Source organism: Cetorhinus maximus, chromosome 14 (genome assembly GCF_964194155.1).
Source record: "Cetorhinus maximus chromosome 14, sCetMax3.hap1.1, whole genome shotgun sequence".
In the NCBI taxonomy this organism is placed as follows: Eukaryota; Metazoa; Chordata; class Chondrichthyes; order Lamniformes; family Cetorhinidae; genus Cetorhinus; species Cetorhinus maximus.
In genome coordinates this window covers 7,434,599-7,456,985 of record NC_135892.1, presented here as the reverse complement: position 1 = coordinate 7,456,985, position 22,387 = coordinate 7,434,599, and the positions used below count along the sequence as shown (strand labels likewise).

General features: G+C 43.2%; 1 protein-coding gene across 3 annotated transcripts in view; it reads right to left on the bottom strand.

The window, feature by feature from the left end:
• The window catches only part of snap25a (synaptosome associated protein 25a), a 120,196-nt gene that overhangs the window by 51,191 nt on the left and 46,618 nt on the right, over positions 1–22,387 (bottom strand). For all 3 annotated transcript variants that reach the window (XM_078556444.1, XM_078556442.1, XM_078556443.1), the window contains 2 exons: positions 5,654–5,783; positions 154–195 (listed from right to left, as the gene is read on the bottom strand). In XM_078556444.1, the coding sequence (XP_078412570.1) occupies positions 154–195; positions 5,654–5,725 (114 nt within the window). In that variant the 5' untranslated portion in view covers positions 5,726–5,783. The remainder of the gene's footprint in view (positions 1–153; positions 196–5,653; positions 5,784–22,387) is intronic.

Genomic DNA, 22,387 nt, shown 5'->3' with positions numbered 1-22,387 from the left:
ATAAAAATGGTTTGCAAGGACTTTAAAAAGGGAAATCAAAGAGAAGGGAAATTCTTTTAAAATCAATTTATGTAACAAAAAAACCCATTTAAATGCTTTGCATAAAATAAAAGGATATAGTGCAACAAGTACGTCTAAACATAAAGTCCTTACCTCTTCAACCAGCTGAAGCATACGGCGAGTGCTTTCCAATGACTGTAAACAGGAAGAAAGACAGAAAATAAGTGAAAATAAAATAGAATCAAAAACTAAACAGCTTAACCATTTTTTCTTAAATAACATAAAGAATCATGGACTAGGATGACTAGAATAGAAGAGGGCCATCTGGAACACTGTGCCTGTGCTAACCTGTTTAAAGAGCTTTCCAGTTAGTTCCACTCCTCCTTCCCTTTCCCCGTAGCCTTGCAAATTTCTCCCTCCAAGTATCTATCCCAGTCCCATCTGAAAATTATTGCTGAATTCCACTACATTTCCAAGCCTTTGATGGTACGGTAGCAGATTAGCTGTGTTCCTGGACGAGTAATCTGGATTCATGGGAGAAAATTGTCCCCCCGTCGGGGGGTTATGCGGGGGCTGGCATGGACCTGATCGGCGCCCCCGATCCGGTCCGCGCTGCCATTTTACATGGGCGGGCCAATTAAGGCGGAAGCACTGTGTGCTTCCTGTGTGGGCTGGGGAGGGGGTGATGGGGGGGGGTTCCCTGAGTAGGGAGTGCACTCTTTCGCGCATGCGTGAAAATTTTAATAAAGAAAAAAAATTTGGGACATGTCCCCTCATGTGACAGTGTCACGTGACCTGGGACATTTCAATCAACTTTAATGAAAACATTTATTTAATTTATAAACCCTTCATGAAACCTCATCCCGCCTGTGGAGGAGGTTCTATGAAAAATGTGAAGGCCGCCTGGGCTCTTCGCCTGCCCGCCAACCTTAAGGTTGGATGGGCAGCTTTTGCAATAGGCTTAATTAGTTAATTAATGGCCTTAATAAGCCTTTGACAATTCAGCTGGTGCACAGCCAAGCCAGCTGCGCGCCCGCCGAACTGAAAATCTAAATGACGCTTGGTGACATCAGGACGCACGCCCGGCATCACCCCGCGTCATTTTACACCTCGGCTAACGGGCCCCGCCCCCGCTCAGCAAGCCGAAAATTCTCCCCGTGTGTTCAAACCTCAACACAGCAGGAATTTAAATTGAGTTAATTAACTAAATCTGGAATTTAAAAAAAAACTGGTGTCAGTAATGGTCACCAAGAAACTATTAGATTTCCGTTTATAAAAAAGCCTCTCTGATTCACTCATGTTTTTTAGGGAAGGAAGTCAGCCGGCCTTATCCAGTCCGGCCCTAATTTGACACTAGACACACAGCAATGTGGTTGACTCTTGACTGCCCTCTGAAATGGACTAGCAAGCCACTCAGTTGTATCAAAAGCATTGTGAAACAGCTTAACAGGGAGTGTTAGCTTTGATTGATTGACATTTTTATGAGGTTATGGTAAGCTATTGTTTCTTTGGTGTGGTTTTTTTCAAGTCTGTATGTTTATTTGGACGAGAATGGGAGGTGTGAAATCAGGTAAATCTTCTTTTAGTGAAACTATGAATGGCAATGCTTGATTGACACTTTTAAAAGGTTGTAAGAGCAGAAGTTTTTTCAAAGGAGGTTTTTGAATGGGTGTTTTCCTTCTAGAGCATTTCAAAGAATTACCACTGTTATTATATGCGTCATTGGTTCTGCACATTATACCTACTGGGTCTGTGGGCATGGAGGATGCAAGGGGGCATGGAAGGGGCAAATAGTAATTAGGGGCGTCGAGGGTGGGTGGGAGAGTGAGATGGTGTAAGGGCTAGAGGGCCCAACATCTTAAATGCAACTGGGCCGAAGTCCCAGAGAATGGAGGTGCGCCTTCTAAACAGCTTGCCTCAGTACTCATACACATCCGTGTCCACCTCCGAACTACCTCCACGGGTCAAGGGGCCAAATTCCATCCCACCCTGCCTCACCGATATGAAAATACGGTGGGCAGAGACCTTTTTAAAGGGCATGGGTCTGCTCAGTCGAGAAGTTTTCAGACCCAAACTTCCCAGCCCTTAATGTAATTTTATAATCAACTGACCTACAAACAAAGCTCAAATATTATTAAATAGATTTTATAATTCTAAGAGGGATGTGGACAGGGATTGCATAATGATGCAATTTAGCAGACTAAAAGTACAAACACTACTTATTCCCTTATTATTCTTCTTTCAAACAATTTAGCTTCTGCCAGTGTCAGCACAGGTACTTAACACATTCATTGCCAGCATGCAAACTATTGAACTTCAATAAGTCACATTGGCCCAGATCTCCTGAGCTCTGGGTAGTCAGAGATAGGATATACCGCCCAAGATGCAATCGGGGCCATTTGGAATTCCCGATGAGTTGACATTCGTGGGAATTGCCTGGGATGTTTGAACTACTGACCGGAAATTCCTCTGATCCCCGGAATCCTCCATGAATGTCTCTGACGCTAAGCTAAAGTTGGAGACTTTGGATAGTTCTGTTCGACTTACCTGAATAGTTACCCAGAAAATGTTAGACAGAAAAATCCTAGTCTAACTCCTGGCTGTTTACACAACTGACCCCTCAATCACTCACGCTGACCCCCGCCCGACACTCCCTTGACCCCCAATTACTCCCTGACCCGACTCGTCTACCCCCACCTCCGACCTGACCTGACTATCTCCCACTACCCGACTACCCTCCAACCCGACTAGTCATGACCTGACTACCCATCCTGACCTGACTATCCCCGATCCATATCCCACCCTACTCATCTGCGACCCTACTCACCTGCCGCCTCACTCACCTACTACATACGAACAAAGGAACTAGGAGCAGGGGGAGGTCACTCGGCCCTTCAAGCCTGCTCCATCATTCAATAAGATCATGGCCGATCTGATTGTAACCTCCCGCCTACCCCGTTAACCTTTCACCCCCCCTTGTTAATCAAGAATCTATCTAGCTCTGCCTTAAAAATATTCAAAGTCTCTGCTTCCACTGCCTCTTGAGGAAGAGAGTTCCAAAGGCTCATGATCCTCTGAGGGAAAAAAAAATTCTCCTCATCTTAAATGAATGACCCCTTATTTTTAAGTGACCCCTAGTTCTAGATTTTTCCACAAGAGGAAACATCCTCTCCACATCCACCCTGTCAAGACCTCTCAGGATCTTAAAGGTTTCAATCAAGTTGCCTCTTACTCTTCTAAATTCCAGTGGATACAAGCCTAACCTGTCCAACCTTTCCTCATAAGACAACCCACCCATTCCTGGTATTAGCTTGGTAAACCTTCTCTGAACTACTTCTAATGCATTTACATGTTTCCTTAAATAATGAAGCCAATCCTGTACACAATGCTCCAGATGTGGTCTCACCAATGCCCTGTGCAACTGAAGCATAACCTCCCTACTTTTGTATTCAATTCCCCTCACAATAAACAATAACATTCTATTAGCTTTCCTAATTACTTGCAGTACCTGCATTCTAGCCTTTTGTGATTCATGCACTAGAACCAGTGCATGATCCCTCTGAATCTCAGAACTTTGCAATCTCTCACCATTTAGATAATATGTTTCTTTTTCATTCTTCCTGCCAACATGGACAATTTCACATTTGCCCATATTATACTCCATCTGCATGATCTTTGTCCACTTACTTAACCTATCTATGTCACTTTGTAGCCTCCTTACGTCCTCTTCACAACTTACTTTTTCACCCATCTTTGTGTCATCAGCAAATTTAGCCACCATTCCTTCAGTCCCTTCATCCAAGTCATTGATATAAATTGTAAAAAGTTGAGTCCCCAGCACTGATCCCTGTTGCACACCACTCGTTACATCCTACCAACCAGAAAAAGACCCATTTACAGCTACCCTCTGTTACCTGTTAGCTAGCCAATCTTCTATCCATGCTACCTACCTACCCCCCCTACCATCCTACCCATTCACTCATTCATTAACATTCACCTATCCACTAACATTCATATCGGACCTTTAAACTTACCACATGCCAGCTAGTGCCGTAAAAAGGGGGTGTGTCTTCTCTTCCCCCTGGCACTACAGTGATGGGTTTCCTCGATGGACGCTATGCTCCGCATTTCTGGAGAAGCCAGACTCGGAATGCCCAACAAGAAATGCGAAGCAGCGTCTAGGTGTGGAAAAGTTCGAGCAGAGCGGCAATCCGACAATGATCGCCGCGTGGCGGAAGATCCCGGCCATTATTTCAGTCCAGCAGTTGCTTTTTTACTTGCTTTGTTACAGGTTACATATTCTTGAAATATATTGGATAATCTTGTAAATGAGTGATTAAACCCTCAAATAATAACATCCTTAGTCACCTTGTGTTGTATAATTAAAGAAAAAAAGAAAAGGACTTGCATTTATATAGCGCTTTTCAAAGCCACCAGATGTTTCGAAATATTTTACAGCCAATGAAGTACTTTTGAAATATGGTCATTGTTGTAATGTAGGGAATGCAGCAGCTAATTTGTGCACAGCAACCTCCCACAAACAACAGTGTTAACGACCGGATAATCTGTTTATGTGATGTTGATTGAGGGACAAATATTGGCCAGGACACCAGGGAGAACTCCCATGCTCTTCTTTGCCATAGTGCCACGGGACAGATAGCTGATTTAATGTCTCATCCAAAAGATGGCAAGTCCAACTGTGTGGCTGGAGCATCAGCTTTGATTTTTGTGCTCAAACTCTAGAGCGGGACTTGAACCCCAAACCGGGTGGTTCAGCGGCAAGAGTGTTACCAATTTGCTAAGATTGGAGCGCACGGTGCAAGGAATGTGGTTTATTGCACAAATCTTGCACCCCAAACAATCACAAATTTAAAATTTTGGCTCGAATGTAATGGCTTCTATTAATTTAAAACGTTCTTTGAGGGGTTTTTTGGACATGTATCGTTAAAGCTGCACAATTAGATAAACATTTCTACTGTAGAAAAGCAGCCAGAATGATCTGCCTCTGGTGGAAATATTTGCAGAAAAGGGAAGGGGCAAAAGTACAATTGAAAGGCAAAAAGAGATAAAGTCGAGAAGGGAGAGATGGACCGACAGAAATATAACAAAATGGAAAACTAAATCCACCGAGATTTAAAAAGAAATAAGTTTTATATGTGGAGCATTGCAACATTAAGTAGAGGTAGCCAAGGGCATGCTGAAAGTGGTAAGCTTTGAAGAAGCTAATAAAGATTCCATGAGAGGTAGCAAGGCAAAGGGGTTTAGGATGAGAGGTTGGAGTGTTGAGCCAAGGTTCTGTTACTAAAGGTGAAGCAGAGAGAGGGGTAATGGAAAGGAAGTTAGAATTGAATAATACATAGCTCAGCCACCAAGAGCGAAGCAGACTGCTGAGAGAGGGTGGGCTGAAATCATGCAGACATTGCTTCTTGGCTGGCTGCCCTTCCTCATCTAAGCGCTGCAGGCAAGGGAATCAACTTCCACGTGTATGCTGATGGTACCCAGCTCCACCTCTCTGCTGCCTTCCGCCACTGCCTATTTTTGGCATTATGGTATTACTGAGACAGTCGAATGCATCAACACAGTGAAACAAATAGTGAAATCGGCGGGAATTACAAGGTAATAGGATTCAGTGCTTTGGCACAATCTGACTCACCTCATCAGCCACCTGGTCAGCACGCTGTTGCATATTCTCCAGTTCATTGCGCATATCTGCATCATCGGCCATGATGAATTAGTGTTGCCAATGGAATGCAAATCCCAGCAAATAACAGCACCAATTAGGCCTATAAGAAAAAGAAAGATGGGTGCATTAAAGTGATGTGTTTCCACTCAAAGATGAAACATTTTTCTTTCCTGCATTTTTCGTTGGAGAGAAGACAGGTTGACAACCTCAAAACATAATAATTTATTGCGAAAAATAAACAAACAGCAACAGCCAGTTTTACTGAGACTGCAGTGAGACCAATTTGATTAACAATCATTCTGATGAAAGGTCATGAACACGGATTTCTCGCTGCACAGATGCTGCCAGACCTGTTGAGTATTTCCACCACTTCCGGTTTTTATTTCAGATTTCCAGCATCCGCAATCATTTGCTTTTAATCAACAACCTGCCAAGCATTCATTGTTATCGTTGCGTCTTGCCTTAGCTGACTGACTACATTATTCTTCTGGTTCTGCAAATATCTGTCTGTTATAACAAAGCTTAACCTCGCAGTAGAAAATATTAATCTACTGGGGACGGGAGTATTAGCAACCTGCTTAATCTGAATGATACCAAAAAAGCTAAGAGACCATATTCAGTGAGGTGTCCTCACCGAGCTAATGTTTCACATTGAGCAACAGCCAAATGCAAAGATTTGTTTTGAGGACCAGGTGTCAAATAAAGCCTTGTGCTGCAAAAGTATTTCAAATGATGGTAATGGCATTTCTGAAGTCATAGGTTTTATATAATGGAAAACAAAAATAAAGCATAATATCAGTTTACAGTCAGCAGAGATCATCAGTTTTGAGAAAAAAACAGTTTACTTATTCAGTCTTTGTGAATGTCATAACTCATAGGTCATGTCACATATATAACGATCAGCTTTATTTCCTCCCTCTGATATGCTACAACTCCTCTACTTAATAAGAATGCTTAATATGTCGCCTGGGCAACAGTGGCAACAGAAACCAAAAATGAAATCAATTCTATATGTATAAAATAAAACAATGATGAGTAGCTGGCAGTGAATTTAAAACTTTAATTCAATCGCCTGATATTCATGAACCATGCAGCTTCATTCTCAGAGTCCAAATTATATTAATTTTAATGAAAGAATTTTGCTCTAATAAGGTCTGGCAGGAAATCAATGTGGAGTGTTTCAGCTATCCGTTATTAACTAGAACACAGCTGGCTTGTTTCAAGACTGATTGAGATTCCTTTTAACCCAATCCTGCCTCTGCTGCTACATCACATTAATCAGACAATCATAAAATAGTACAGCACAGAAGCAGGTATTCTGCCCATCTAGCTGGTGCCGGCTCTTTCAGGAAGTAATCCAGCCAGTCCCGATCCCCTTGCCCTTTCCACATGTCCGTCCGCTTCTCTCATCTTCAGAAAATTCCCTTTTATCCAATTCCCCTTTGGAAGCCACTATTGACTCTGTATCCACCCCAATATCAGGCAGTGCATTCCAAATCCAAAACCCGTTAGGTAAAAAAGAATTTCTTCATGTAGCATCTAGTTCTTTTGCCACACATCTTTTAGGCTTTTTCCTGATCGACCCTTGAAGTGTCTCTTTATTTACTTTCTCTAAACCATTCATGATTTTAAACATGCCTAAGCCTGTTCCGGAGAGTTGACACGGGAACACACCTGAGTTCAGGGTAAACCAGTTTCCGGACTGGGTCCTACAACATGCATTGGCCACTCATTGGTCTATTCAAAGGGCCAATGCTTGTTTGTCATTACCACCAGGGGTGCCTCTACAACGCCTTAACCAATATGGCATTGGGTGTGTTTCCACTATTGTTTGGGTGAGGGAGGTTGGATCCCTTAATGGGACCTCTGGAAGACAGAGGCAACAAGGTCCAATTTCAGCCCTAGTAAATCCTTAAACCTAATAGATCATAAAATTGCCTTTTGCAAAATTTGCTGGTCATTTACTGAGCCGAATGGCCTATTTCAGCACCTCAAACACTCAACAATTATCACAAAGGAAAATTTACTCTATAAGCAACAAATGGATAAAACCCATTCAGTCTTAAAACTTGTGATAAACCGACCCATTTTTTTTGGATTTTAAACAACTCACAAATTCAGCTGGCTTGCAAAGTCAAAGGCAAACCACAAATTACACCAGGGAACCACAAGGTCAAGGGGAAGTAAGGACACCCTTCCATAGGAATTTGAATCACATGGAACAGAGACAGTCGAGATGGATATCTGCAATTGCTCCACTGTACATTTTTGTGGCAATGACAAGATGCAAAAATAATGATAGCGTCCAAAGTTTCATTCAGTCTTCTGTGCGTGAACCCCTCTATTTTACTTTGAAGTAATTGTCAAATTTGAATCCTGATCAGAGAATTTTAGAATGGTTACAGCACTGAAGGAGGCCATTTGGTCCGTCTTGTCTGTGCTGGCTCTTTGATAGAGGAACTCAGCTAGTCGCACTCTGCCGCCATTTCCATGTAGCCCTACAATTTTTGATTCCCTTTTCAGGCGCTTATCCAATTCTTTTTTGAAAGCCACAATTGAACCTGCCTCCACCGCACAAGAGGTAGTGCAGTCCAGAATCTAACCACTCACTGTGCAAAAGGGATTTTCCTCATGTTGTTGTTGGTCCTTTTGCCATTCATCTTGAATCAGTGTTCCCTGGTTCTTGACCCTTCCACCAATTAGGAACAGTCTCTCTCTGCATTTTCACAGAATCACAGTGCAGAAGAGGCCCTTTGGCCCATCGAGTCTGCCATGGCAGGATTCAAACCCAGGTCCCTGGAGCATTAACCTGGGTTCCTGTATTACCTGTCCAGCAATAATACCACTACACCATCGCCTCCCCTCATTGTCTATCCAGACCCCTCATGATTTTGAACCAAATCTCCTCTCAACCTTCTCCTCTCTAAGGAGAACTGCCCCAGCTTCGCCAATCTATCCTCATAACTGAAGGCCCTCATCCCTGAAATGACTCTTGTAAATCTTTTCTGCTGGCCTCACTAAAGCCTTCATATATTCTTCCTAAAGTGTGGTGCCCAGAATTGGACACAATACTCTAGCTGAAACTGAACCAGGGTTTCATAAAGGTTCATCATAACCTCCTCGCTTTTGTACTTTATGGGCAGAATTTTGCCTTTGGTGGGCGGGCTCGGCAGAGACTGCCGCCCGTGATCGGCACCGCACCGCCAATTAAGGCCCACCCGGCGTGAAACGCGAGCTGCAGCATTCAGCGCTGCACATGTGGGCGGGGAGAGGAGGGCGAGCGGGCCAAGGGCAATCTTTGTGCATGCGCGCGAGTGTGCGCTGCATAATCTCCCTGAGGCACAGAGCTGCCTCAGGGGGATGAAGAGATGTAAAAAAAAAAATAAAGAAAATAAAAATGTAATAAAACATGTCCCCTCATGTGACTCTGTCACATGAGCAGGGACATGTTATCGATTCAATTGTAAAACTTTTATCTTATTTTTATTTGCTTTCGGAAAGCTCGTCCCGCCCATGGATGAGATTTCCAAAAAAATATGCAAAGGCCGCTTGGCCTTTTCGCCTGCCCGCCAACCGTTAGAATGTAGCTTAATTGATTATTTCATGGCCTTAACAGGCCTTTTATTTGTCGGCAGGCGCACTGCCGATTCCCGCACCCGCCCGCCAACCAAACTATCGCGCAACTGCATGTTGACCTCGGCACCCTCGGCCAATGTCAATGCACATCATTTCACGCTCGAGCAGGTCGGGAACACACCCGCCCACCAAGCAAGAATTTCTGCCTAATGCCTCTATTTATAAAGCTCAGGATCCCATACGCCTTTCTAACCACTCTCTCAACGTGCTGTGCCACCTTCAATGCTTTGGCCCCCACCCTGTTCCCCCACCTCCTTTCGAATTGTGCCCTTCAATTTATATTTTGAAGCACCTCAGTTAATCAAATTCAGGGAAGCTTGAATCGAAAATTCGATCTCACTCTCAGCCTTTGATTCCTGACATGTGCTGGCTTAGCTGAACTTAGCCGGATAAGGGTGCCACAATGGGTCTTAGTTTAGAAGGGTAAACTGATGGAGAAATTCTACTTCTGTCTATGTGAAAAATATATCATCGGCGTTACTAGAGCTTAGAATGCACTTGGTCAATCACATGACAACCAGGTAGAGTCAGACTGGAGATCTTTTTTTAATCCTGTGAGCTTGTGACAGAGATTCATCAAGGGAGTTGCAGTTTTCACCCTGATACTGCGACAATAGCAACACTGAGGCAAGGAAAAGGGGGAGGGGGGTGGAGAAAGGAGTTAATATTTTTAATTTTTTAAAAAACCTGTTTCAGGCACTCGGGGCAGCCCAATTTCATAGAGGGGGCCAAAACATAAATTAGGCCCCTCATTAGCGTACATGAGGGATCTAGGCCCCGTTTAGGTGGCAGCACCAGATGCCCGAAAAAGTTTCTGAGGCGAGTGTGGCATTGGACATTTTTTGGATGTCCTTGGAGTGTACGTCATGGCTCTGTGAATGGTCAGAGCCCTGTACGCATGGCCATCTACATCCTCCCATTTTCCCTCCAGCCAATTATAGCAAAGATATTTCTACCCCATTAAATAAAAATGGGCTTTTTCCCAATGTTCCTGCAGAGCTATCTGCACCAAGGTCAGGGCAGCAAGCCTATGAGGTGCCTTAGAGTTCTGGCCTTAAACATTGTGAAAGAATCAGTTACCCCTACAGGCTCAGACCAAGAGTAAACAGAGTCAGAATGGGCTTATGAAAGAGAAGTGGGGTTTTGACAAATCTATTTTTTGTGGAGGAAACCAGTAGAGTGGCTAAGGTGAAAGTGGGGGTGGTGGTGGGCAGTGGATGTAGTGTATTGGGATTGTCAAAAAGCATTTGATAAAGTACCAAACTGCAGGTCATTACTCAAATTTAGGACTCGTGGAATTTGGGGTGGGGGGGGTTGCGGTAACATATTAACTTGGTTTAAGGGTTGGTTAATGGAAGCAAACAGAATGTAGGAATAATTAGGCAGTTTTCTGGTTGGCAGGTTGTAACTAATGAGGTATCATCAGTACTTGGGCCTTAGCTATTTCCAATCTATATCAATGACATTGGCCAGGATTTTCTGGCCCCATCTGCAGTGGGACCCACCAAGGGCGGGAATGGAAAATTTGGAGAGCCAGCCAAAAGTTCATTGACTTTCGGCAGCACTGGAAAATGCCGGCCGCAGGCGGGGATGGGAAATCCCGGCCTTAGATGAAGGCACCAAGTGTAATGTATCCAAGTTTGCTGACAATACAAAGCTAGGTGGGAAATTAAGCTGTGAGGAGGACACAGAGAGGCTGCAAATGAATACAGACCGGTAAAGCGAGTGGGAAAGAACATGGCTGATGGAATATATTGTGGGAACGCGTGAAGTGATACAGTTTGCAAGGAAAAATAGAAAAGCAGATTTTTTTTTTAAACAATGAGAGACTTGGAATTGTTTGCATTCAGAGGGACCTAGGTGTTCTTGTACATACATCATAGAAAGTTAACATTCAGGTACAGCAGGCAACTAGGAAAACAAATGGTATGTCAGTCTTAATTACAAAAGGACTGGAGTGTAAGAGTGAAGACGTATTATTATGATTGTATGTGACCTTATTGAGAACACACCTGGAGTACTGTGTACAATTTTGATATACTTACCTAAAGAGGGATATTCTTGCCTGGAGGAAGTGCAACAGAAGTTTACTGGACCGATCCCTGGGATGAGGGGCACTTGTCCTCTGAGAAGAGATTAAGCAGACAAGGCAGATATTCCCTGTATTTTAGAAGAATGAGAGGAGATCTCATTGAAACATATAAAGATTTATAAGGGGCTTGACAGGGTGGATGCTGAGAGGCAGTTTCCCTGGCTAGGGAAACGGGTCACAGCCTCAGAATAAAGAGTTGGCCAATTAGGACCGAGAAGAGGAGAAATTTCTTCCCTTCATGTGTTGTAAATCTTTGGAGTTCACTACCCCAGAGAGCTGTGGATGCTCAGTTGTTGAATATACTCAGGACTTAGATCAGCAGATTTTTGGGTAATAATGGGATAAGTGGACAGTATGAGATGGGGCAGCCTTGAGTTTAGAGTTCAGGTTAAGGTTAGGTGAAGATCAGCCATGATCTTACTGAATGGTGGAGCAGGCGCAAAGGGCCAAATGGCCTGCTCTTGCCCTTTAAGAACTCCAGCTCTTTAAGATTGTTGTGACCATTATGACAATGAGCTTCAAATCTGTTCTCCCACAGAGACTCCCCCACTGAAGGTGCACAGCTGGAGCATGATTCCTACAGTTTCTACATCAAATGACAAAATACCGTTTTACTTCTATAAACAGTAACAAAACTCCCACCAGCTGCAATCATATACAGTTGTTACTTGTAAATTAGCTTAATGTTTTAATTCGTTGGCGTGATGCTATAATTTTGTAACCTAGCAATTATTTAATACTGAGCAGAACTGCAGGGGTGGCAATGAAATTTGTAACACTTCCAAGAAAGAGAGTCACTGGAAGTCAAACCAGGCTTCGCCCCCCCCCACCCCCCACCCCAGTTCATAGCTAGCAACCATGCATATTTTACACAGAGAAGCCATGTTAATTTCAGTGACCCAGGGCAATTCTATTGGGGACCTGGGTTCGAATCCTACCACGGCAGATGGCGAAATTTGAATTCAATAAAAATCTGGAATTATAAGTCTGCTGATGACCACGAAACCATTGTCGATTGTTGTAAAAACCCATCTGGTTCACTAATGTCCTTTAGGGGGGAAATCTGCCATCCTTACCTGGTCTGGCCTACATGTGACTCCAGACCCACAGCAATGTGGTTGACTCTTAAATGCCCTCTTAACCAGGGCAATTAGGGATGGGCAATAAATGCTGGCCTAGCCAGCGATGCCCACATCCCATGAACGAACAAAAAGAAATTCCTCTGTTCCCTTGTCCCCATTTGCAGGAGAAAGCTGGAGGTTTCAAATTATTGCTGCCCTTCCCATCATCCCTATTAGTCTGTAACATGGATGCTGTTGCACATATGCTCCCATGCTTGGTCTATTTAAAGTCATTCTTGGGATGTGGGGATTGCTGGTAACGCCAGTGTTTATTGTCCATCTCTGATAGCCCTGAAAGGTGCTAATTGGCCTTCATCATAACTGTGTGGCTTGCTATGCCACTTCAGTAAGCAGTAAAGAGTCAACCATATTGCCGTGGGACTGGAGTCACATGTAGACCAGGACGGGGCAAGGATGGCAGCTTTCCTTCACTCAAGTGAACCCATCGTGTTTCTAGGACCATCTGACAGCTACATTGTCACCTTTATTATTTCCACATTCTACATTAAGTTCTAAAATTGGTTTGATTTAAATTTGCATTCTCTGGATTATTAGTCCAGACCTCTGGAATATCAGCCAGTAACATAACACTACACTACCCTAGCTCTAGGGTAAGGCAAAGGATAGAACCAGATGAACAAACAGCACTGAAAAAAGGCTACATAAAATTGAAGAGGAAAATTTGCAGGGCTATTTGAAGGGCAAGGGAGTGGGTCTATTGGACAGTTCTTTCAAAAGGCCAGTACGAGCTCACTGGGCTGAATGGTCTCCTGCTGTACTTTTCAGTTTCAAATCCTTCCATGGCCTTGTGCCACCTCAACCCCCATACCTCTGTCCCCCATCCCTCCCCAACCCCCCATCCTGTTACCTCCTCCAGCCCTGTAATCCTTTGCAGTCTCTGCACTCCTCCAATTCTAGCCTCTAGTGCATCCCTGATTTTCATTGCTCTACCATTGCTGGCCTAGACCCTAAACTCTGGAATAATGTCCCTAATCCTCCTGCCACCCCTACTTCTCTCTCCTCCTGTAAGACATTCCTTAAAACTTATTTGTTAAATTAAGTATTGCTCAACTATCCTAATATCTCCTTATATGGCTTGGTGTCAAATTTTGTTTGATAATGCACCTGTGAAGGATCTTGAGACATTTTATTACATCAAAGGTGCCATATAAATGAAAGTCATTGTTGCTGTACAATCTATATATTTTTTAATTCTTTCATGGGATGTGGGTGTTGCTGGCAGGACCAGAATTTGTTGCCCATCCCTAACTGCCTTTGAATTGAGTGGCTGGCCAGGTCATTTCAGAGTCAATCACATTGCTGTGAATTTGGGGTTACATGTAGGCCAGACCAGGTAATGATGGCAGATTTTCCTTCCTTGAAGGACATCAGTGAATTTTGTAATAATCAATGATAGTTTCAAGGTCAGCTTTTCAATTCCAGATTTTTATTAATTGAATTCAAATTCCACCAGTTGCTATGGTGAGATTTGAAACCATGTCCCCAGAGCATTAGCCTTGGCCTCTGGATTTCTAGTCCAATGATATTACCACCATGTCACCTATGATAATGAGAGGCATGTTGAAGAGAGGTTCTGATGGGAGAGGTGGATATATGAAGGAGAGAGGAGCAATCAGTAAGAGGTTCGACCAGTAAAGTCAGGACAGAACTGAAGGCTTGAGTGAAAGAGGATCCTTAGCGGGGATGGGTGCGTAGATATCCAGAGTGTGTGCTACTAGTGGCAGGTTAAACAGAGTGGAAACAAGACAAGGTAGCACAAAGAGATGATGAATCAGTGTTTAAGGAATGGAGGCTTATAGACCATAAGGAGAGACCCCAGTTATTGGAGAAGTGGGCCACAAGTGGAAGATGAAGTGATATTAATGGAGATTCAATCAAAAATCAAAATCAATAAAAGAAGGGATACAAATTCCTTTTTTAATCTTTTACAAATGGAACTTTCTCTATTTTTTTTTAGCCTTATATTTAAAAAGGAATCTCTAATGGCAGAGAGTGGACAGAAGGATTCTGTAGCCAATTAGTCGCTTTCTCGTGAGGCAGTTATTTTTAAAGAAAAGAAATTAATTAAAACTTTATTTCTGCCAGTAATAGTTTAATTACTGTTATTGGGTGAAAGAAGTTTCAAAATGTAAAGACAATTAATTCCCGAAGAGCTGTGATCAAATTGAATGAATGTACCCTCAGCGGATTTTTGAAATGTTCCTTGTAGATCCAACATGTTAGAAGAAACAAGAGATAAAATGTCCTTGAATCAAAATTTCCTTGGGGAGATGTTTCCCCAATCCTACTAGAAATTTGATCTTGTTCTATCAGCACTTGTATTCCCCTTTCCTGTGCTTAACGCTGACAAGACAAATGAGAGAATGGGTGGATTTTGTTGCCAAAATAACCACGTTTTAATGACACACAAAACCCGCCAGCAATTTCAGAGGATTAAGAGATAGTCCGTAAATGGCCAATCTCCAGAACTTGGTGATTGATTTACTTCACTCCGTAAATCGCTTCGCTACAAATGCCATCTCATCCTTCGCCTCCTCGTTGCTCTTAAGAACACGCTGCAGGAAGTTAGGGCTCATGATTAACACCATCAATATCCTTTTAGCAACCTGATAACGCATTTAAATTACTCTCTCTCTCTGGCCCTGAAAGGGAACAATTACCACTACACCACCTGAGTTTAATTGTGGCAGTTTATGGAGGTACAATGGGTGCAAAAAGGCCCAAATTGAGGTCTGAATTCCCATGCCCATAAAACACCTGAACAACATTTGACCCGATGTTGTGTCGGCCAATTTTTCAAGTGACCCGGCAGCTCAGTAAAACAAGCATTAGATCCTAACATATGGAAATGAATGGCCTAATGCCTGTTTTGGGCTTCCTTGCTAATACCCAAAGTCGCAAAGGAGCTGAGCCGGCTCTGCGCTGAAATCCTAAGCGGTGGCTAGGTGAGCACCAGCTAAGGGTATATTGTTTTTGAAAAAGAGACAAAATAGTCACTATGGTGGAGCAAGGAGGAGCAGGATTGCAGGAATGCTTCCCCGACTGTAAAGTATGTTGATCGCTCCTCAGTTTCTGCTCCACACACCCACCCCGCTCTCCCCCATACCACCACACCACCACACCACCACCACCAACCCCCACCCCGCCAATTCCATCCCAATCACCTTGCAGGACTTGTCTCCGGGCTGCTGTCAGAGGGGAGGTTAGGAAGTGATTTGAAAGTCTATCTTCACTGGGGGCCCTGCACCATCGCCAATTCTTATTTTTAGCCATTTTAGTACATGATGTGCCACATTATATTTTCCCGGTTAAACCGCCGTAACATTTTTGGTGAGGCGGCAAACTAAGAGATATCTGTACAGCTGTTGGGTGAGGTAGAGCATCCCACTTCAGCTTTACACAGTCACTTAAGAAATGAAATCTTATTCAAGGCTGCAATTGCTTCCATATGATTTGTGGGTTGTCCTGTTACCTGTTTACATAATCACAATCTGTGACCCTCTACACACAACATTCTCTGTTTATCTGAAATACACCAGCATTAACACTGCAGGAACAAAACTCTCGCCCAGTTTAATTTCTTTATTTTTGCTCCAAAATTAGCATCTACGTTTTGAATCATTAAGAGTCTACCTTTTCATATCTTATGTGCAGATCACTGGAATGCAGTGACAATTCAATTTTGAGGTGTTGGACCAGGCCATTCGGCCCCTCAAGCCTGCCCTGCCACTCAATAAGATCATGAATGATCTTCAACTGCACCTTCACTATCCCTCCCTATCTCAATATCCCCCACTCCCTTAGTTTTATTCTTTTTTTATTCATTTACGGGATGTGGGCATCGCTGGCCAGGCCAGAATTTATTTCCCATCCCTAACTGCCCTTGAGAAGGTAGTGGTGAGCTGCCTTCTTGAACCACTGTGGTCCCTATGGTGTAGGTACACCCACAGTGCTGTTAGGGAAGGAGTTCCAGTGAAGGAACGGCGATATATTTCCAAGTCAGGATGGTGAGTGGCTTGGAGGGAAACTTCCAGGTGGTGGTGTTCCCATGTGTCTGCAGCCCATGTCCTTCTAGATGGTAGTGGTATTGGGTCTGGAAGATGCTGCTTAAGAAGCCTTGGTGTGTTTCTGCAGTGCACCTTGTAGATGGTACACACTGCTGTCACTGCTCATCGGTGGTGGATGAAGTGATGTTTGTGGATGGGGTGCCAATCAAGTGGGCTGCTTTGTCCTGGATGGTGTCAAGCTCTTTGAGTGCTGTTGAAGCTGCACTCATTCAGGCAAGCAGAGAGTATTCCACCACACTCCTGACTTGTGCCTTGTAGATGGTGGACAGGCTTTGGAGAGTCAGGAAGTGAGTTACTCGTCACAGGATTCCTAGCCTCTGACCTGCTCTTGTAGCCACATTATTTATATGGCTAGCCCAGTTCAGTTTCTGGTCAATGGTAACCCATGTTGGAACCCATTGATCTCTGGCTTGAACATGCACAGTGATTGCGCATCTACAGCTCTCTGAGATAGAGAATTCCAAAGATTCACAACCCTCTTGCGTGAAGAAATTTCTCTTCCGCCCATTCGAAATGACGGACCCCTTACCCGAGACTGGGGCACCTGTTTCTCGACTCTCCAGCTGGGGGATACAGTCTCTCAGCATGTACCCAATCAAAGCCTCGAATAATTTAAATGTTTTAGTGAGATTACCTCTCGTTCTTCCAAACTCCAGAGAATGGATAAAGGGCCAGACAACGGTTAATGTACAATTTTCCAAACAGGAATAAATTGGTAACATTTTAAAGGTAGCAAAGTTGGAGCAATACTTTTAACGAGAAATTCAAGCAAATATATCACCGTAGCTCAATGACTAGTTTGATCTAAATAACCGCCCCACAACATTATATCAGAGCTCCATTCTTGGTCTGCTTCTGAAGAAAATATTTTGCAGATCCTGCTGTGATATTACATGATTATTATATCTGACTGTTGTCACAAATTTGCCAACATAAATCAGCAAGTCACTAATCTGACTTGTGACCACACTAAATCCAAGCGGTGTCAGCCCACCCCAGGAAGCTGCTTCCCACTACTTGGCCTTCACACCAGTTGAAGTATAACTCCAATCTGGTACAGCAGTCAGTTTAGACATTCCATTAGATTGTCCAGAAACCTTCCATACTGCAGGTTGAATCTTTTTGAAAAGCAGGAGAGAGCCCCTGCTCCCTAACTGTTCAACAAGTACAGCACTCAATTCGCATGTTTGAGCCCATGTGCAGAGCTGCCATGTTGCCAGGCAGAAAGTGAAACAAGAGTTGGCAGCACAAGATGGTTCAGTTGGTTGAACATCTGATGCTGCAGATGCCAGTACAAGGCTGGTACTTCCAATAAAATGATGCTCACAGTTGGATAGATTGCTCTGCTTCATAATTTCCCAAAGAATGTGAAAATGACTGCAGATTGAAAATTACAGGGAGTTACAATGGATGGAACAGATGCTGGACAGTATAGGCATAAAGGAAATAAGATGATGGGAAGGTTACATTTGGTTGTTCCTGCAAGATGTCTCAATTCCTTCTAAGGACTACCAAAACCTCCATGTCATGCAATGACTGTTCATTTGGCCAGTGACCATGACCCAGGCCAATATGCTGCTGCTACACGCAAAGGAGCAATTTTCACTTGGAATGTCAGTCAGGGAGACAGCACACCCACCCAGGGCAGTCGGCGGAAGACTTGACATATTTTGGTGTGGAGTCCTTGTGGAGAATGCAGTCAGCAAGCTGTCAGTGCAATCACACTTCCCAATAGATAGCTTATCGACATAGGAGTGGAAAATTGGGTGGGGGCAGCTTAATTTGCATGGCCTGCTGTAGAACCTTGAAAATCGAAGAGGTGGAAACATCATGAGAGAAAGGAAGCAGTGCTTAAGAGCAGTGGGCAAAATGTTTACAGCAACCATAGCATCAAGAAAATTAAATGCGGAAGCCTCTGAGGCTCTAAACCCATTTTTACCCGCAGTTAAAAATGGGAACCAAACCTGCATTCAACTTTCCTCAACTGCAGCGGAGAATGCTTTAATAAGCATTGAAAATGGCTGCCTTCTGCTTTGGCCCACGTGTTACGAATATGAGGTTAATAATATTGTTTTGTTTTGGGACTGTGTCTTTAATTTAGGTTAAAATGAAGGGGGTCATGCAACCTGTTCTGAAGTTTGCCTGGGTGATGTGATTGTTAAATGTTAAAGAGAGGTCTGGGTTGTTTGCTGGAAAGGAGATGTGAGGTGTTCACACTTGGAGACAATGGCAGCAGCAATTGTGTTTACTGTGGTTAGACTGCTAAAAATAATAATAATAATACTTTGTCCAGTTTTGGCCTCCTTATTAAGGAAGGATGTAAATACATTGGAGGCATTTCAGAGGAGGTTTACTAGATTGATACCTGGAATGAGTGGGTTGTCTTATGAGGAAAGGTTGGATAGACTGGGCTTGTTTCCACTGGAGTTTAGAAGAGTGAGGGGTGACTTGATTGAAGTATATAAGATCCTGAACAGTGTTAACAAGGTGGATGTGGAAAAGATGTTTCCTCTTGTGGGTGAGTCTAAAACTAGGGGGCACTGTTTTAAAATTAGGGGTCACCCTTTTAGGACAGAGATGAGGAGAAATTTTTTCTCTCAAAGGGTTGTGCAACTTTGGAACTCTCTACCTCAGAAGGTGGTGGAGGCAGAGTCATTGAATATTTGTAAGGCAGAGGTAGATAGATTCTTGTTAGGCAAGGGAATCAAAGGTTATCGGGGGTAGATGGTAATGTGGAATTCGAAAGACAAGCAGATCAGCCATGATCTTATTGAATGGTGGAGCAGGCTCAGGGGGACTGAATGGTTTACTCTTGTTCCTATTTCTTATGTTCTATGTTCTTAAGTCTCCAACGTCCCAGGGAGGTATTGAGAATGTCGGGTTGTAAACCATTATGCTTCAAACTATCAATTTGCTTCCAAGATAAAAGAGAGTTGGAGTGTCAAGTTTAGCCAATTAGCATTTCTACATGGATACAAGGCCCATGTGATTCACATTGCCATGGAGATAAGCTTTGAGAAGGGATGGGTTTCTAAGATATCCCTGAAAACTCACAGTCGCAGGATCCAGGAGAGAGAGCAGCTAGAGGCTGCAGGTTTCAATGGGTCACTGTGCAGGAATGTGGGTGGGAGCTCATATTCGAATTGAAAAGACCAAATTTGTGAGGATTTGGAAAAAAGGCTAGAAGGTTCATCTAGCTTGCACTAGAAGGAGGATCTCCGGGAAAAACCCTCACCATGAAAGATTGTTCTAGGGGTTAGAAGTTACCAGGCTGGGAAAGGAAAAGGATAAAAGTTAACCCTCGGGAACTAAGAATCACTTTGGACTGGTTCTGGGAGAATTGAATGTCTCCTTAGAGGGCAGTGTAAAGTATACCTGTGAATTGGTTTTTCTGTGATGTTAAAGGTAAAAAGGAAAGTTCTGTTCTGTAGTTTAAAGTATAAATTGACTACAAAGATAGTGTTTTTAGTCTGTTTATTATGGTAAAAGTCTTAAACCATGAAATCTTATCCTGCCATCCTTTCAGCTATCGACTAGAAGTTGTAATTTATTTTGTGAAAAGTTCTTCGGTCTCTACGGGGATTGTAACACATGCTTGACATTTGGGAATCATCCAGGGAGAGGTGAAAATGGCCTTGAAGGCCATACATTCACGAGGATCCCATCTGTTTCCAGCTTTGCCAATTGGCTTTCTGGAAACCAAAGGAATCAAGGGATATGGGGATAGTGCGGGAAAGCTGAGTTGAAGTAGAAGATCAGCCATGAGCTCACCGAGTGGTAAAGCAGGCTCAAGGGGCTGTATGCTCTCCTTCTGCTCCTAATTCTTACATTCTAATAAAGGTTCACCCAAAAGTTGAGGGGTAAGTAGGTCAGTGTGTTTTTTTTTATTTTGCAACATTTTTAAGCAAGACCACGACAGATGATTCTCCCAGAAGTACTCAAAAGCACTAACAGGTCTCTGATAGATGGCCATGTTCCATATGCCAAGGAGGAGCGAAGATGTTGGCCAAGCATAGTACCTTGTAATACAGAGGTTGAAAGAAGGTTGGCATCCAATACCCAAATTGATCCTGCTCCAAATGAGACTTGGCACTGGCCAGTTATTACGTTCTGCTCAGTTGGGTTGTTTTGGCTTTGAGTGGTGCGCTATTTTTACAGATATACTAAACCTAAGTTGCTGACATTATCAGCAGGAAATTACCTATTAATAACTTCTTTCACTCCTGTGTTGTCAGCTCCAAACAACACTTTATTCGCCCCCGTTTATTTTTCGTGCAATCTGCCATTTTAGTTCCCAATGAGTCGTTTTAATCGATAGCCCAAAGTGCAATACACTGTATCACTATTCACATCATTGTGTGGCACTGTGTAGAGACCCAATAAACCACACTGCAAGAAAATGCCTTATTAAAACATTACTCTGCAATGAAAGGTGCGAAATTTGTAGGCACCCGCATAACCATTTAACCACTAAAGCAGAGCTCCCACAAGTCACGAATAAAGGACTGGATAAAGCAGCTTATGACAGCTACTGTTAGCTAGCACCCAATGTTACTTTTCACAACTCAATTTAATGATTATTACGGTCTCTTAAAAGAATTGATATATTTTGAAAGCAAAGCAGCTTTGGCAATAGAAAATAGGTCTCATAGTGCAAGTAAAAATCTGCAATACTTCACAGGCTGCTCTGCAGTCACTTAATAAGTCAACTGTTGTAATTTTTGTGTTAGGCTCCACTTGCAGTAGCTATTAGATTCTGCTGTGATCAGTACAATGCTTTAATCCTAATTTTTGTAAAAGTCAAACAAGTAAAGTTCAGCCACATACATTCCAAGCCTGCTGAGGATAAATGCTTAAAATAAGAGTGCTCGTCAAGCATTGCCGAATGTATTATTCATATTTCTGTCTTTCATTTCATATCTGCTCATTTCTGGCTGTGGTATGAAATTAAATGCCATTGCTACTTGGTTTACAATGTAACTGAATTAATGGGCACCCTATGGTTTATAGAATTTGAATTTCTGTAGGGCTGGGGGGGCAAAGGGGTGGGTTTTTTTTTCTCTGTCACCCACTGTCATTCCTGCAGAAGAATGATAGAAACCCTGGAGAAACCCATGCAGAAATTCCAGGCGTATAGAAAAAATGAAAGACTTGCATTTATACAGCACCTTTTAAGGCATCCTAAGCACTTTACAGTGTTTTAATGCTGTGGTCACTGTCATAACGAGGGGAACACAAGCAGCCAATTTACACACAGCAAGTTCCCACAAACAGCAATGTGACAATGACTACATCATTGATATGTGTGATGTTGATTGAGGGATAAATGTGACCTAGACACTGGGGGTAACTTGCCCAGCTCTTTGTTGAACCAGTGTTAAGGAATTGTTTTCATCTATTTAAGAGGGTAAACAGGGCCAGCATCTCATTTGAAAGATGGCACCTTGAACATTGCAGCACTCACTTAGTATTAGGCTGAGGTATCAACTTAGATTGTTGCACTGAAGTCCTGGAGTTGGATTTGAACCCATAGCCTTCTGATTCAGAGACACGAATGTTACTAACTGAGCCACCACTGCCACACAAATGGCCCACTAAGGCCAAAAGCTTGGTTCAGGACATATGGTTGCCAAAGTTCTTCTTCCAGACCTTGGCTCTGAAAGTGTACAGCTGGTCTTGCATATCCCTGCTGCAACACTGGCAGGAGTCCACTGTTAAAAGTGGAAACTAGGCTGGGAACCGGATATGCACCTAACCTGTTTGTATG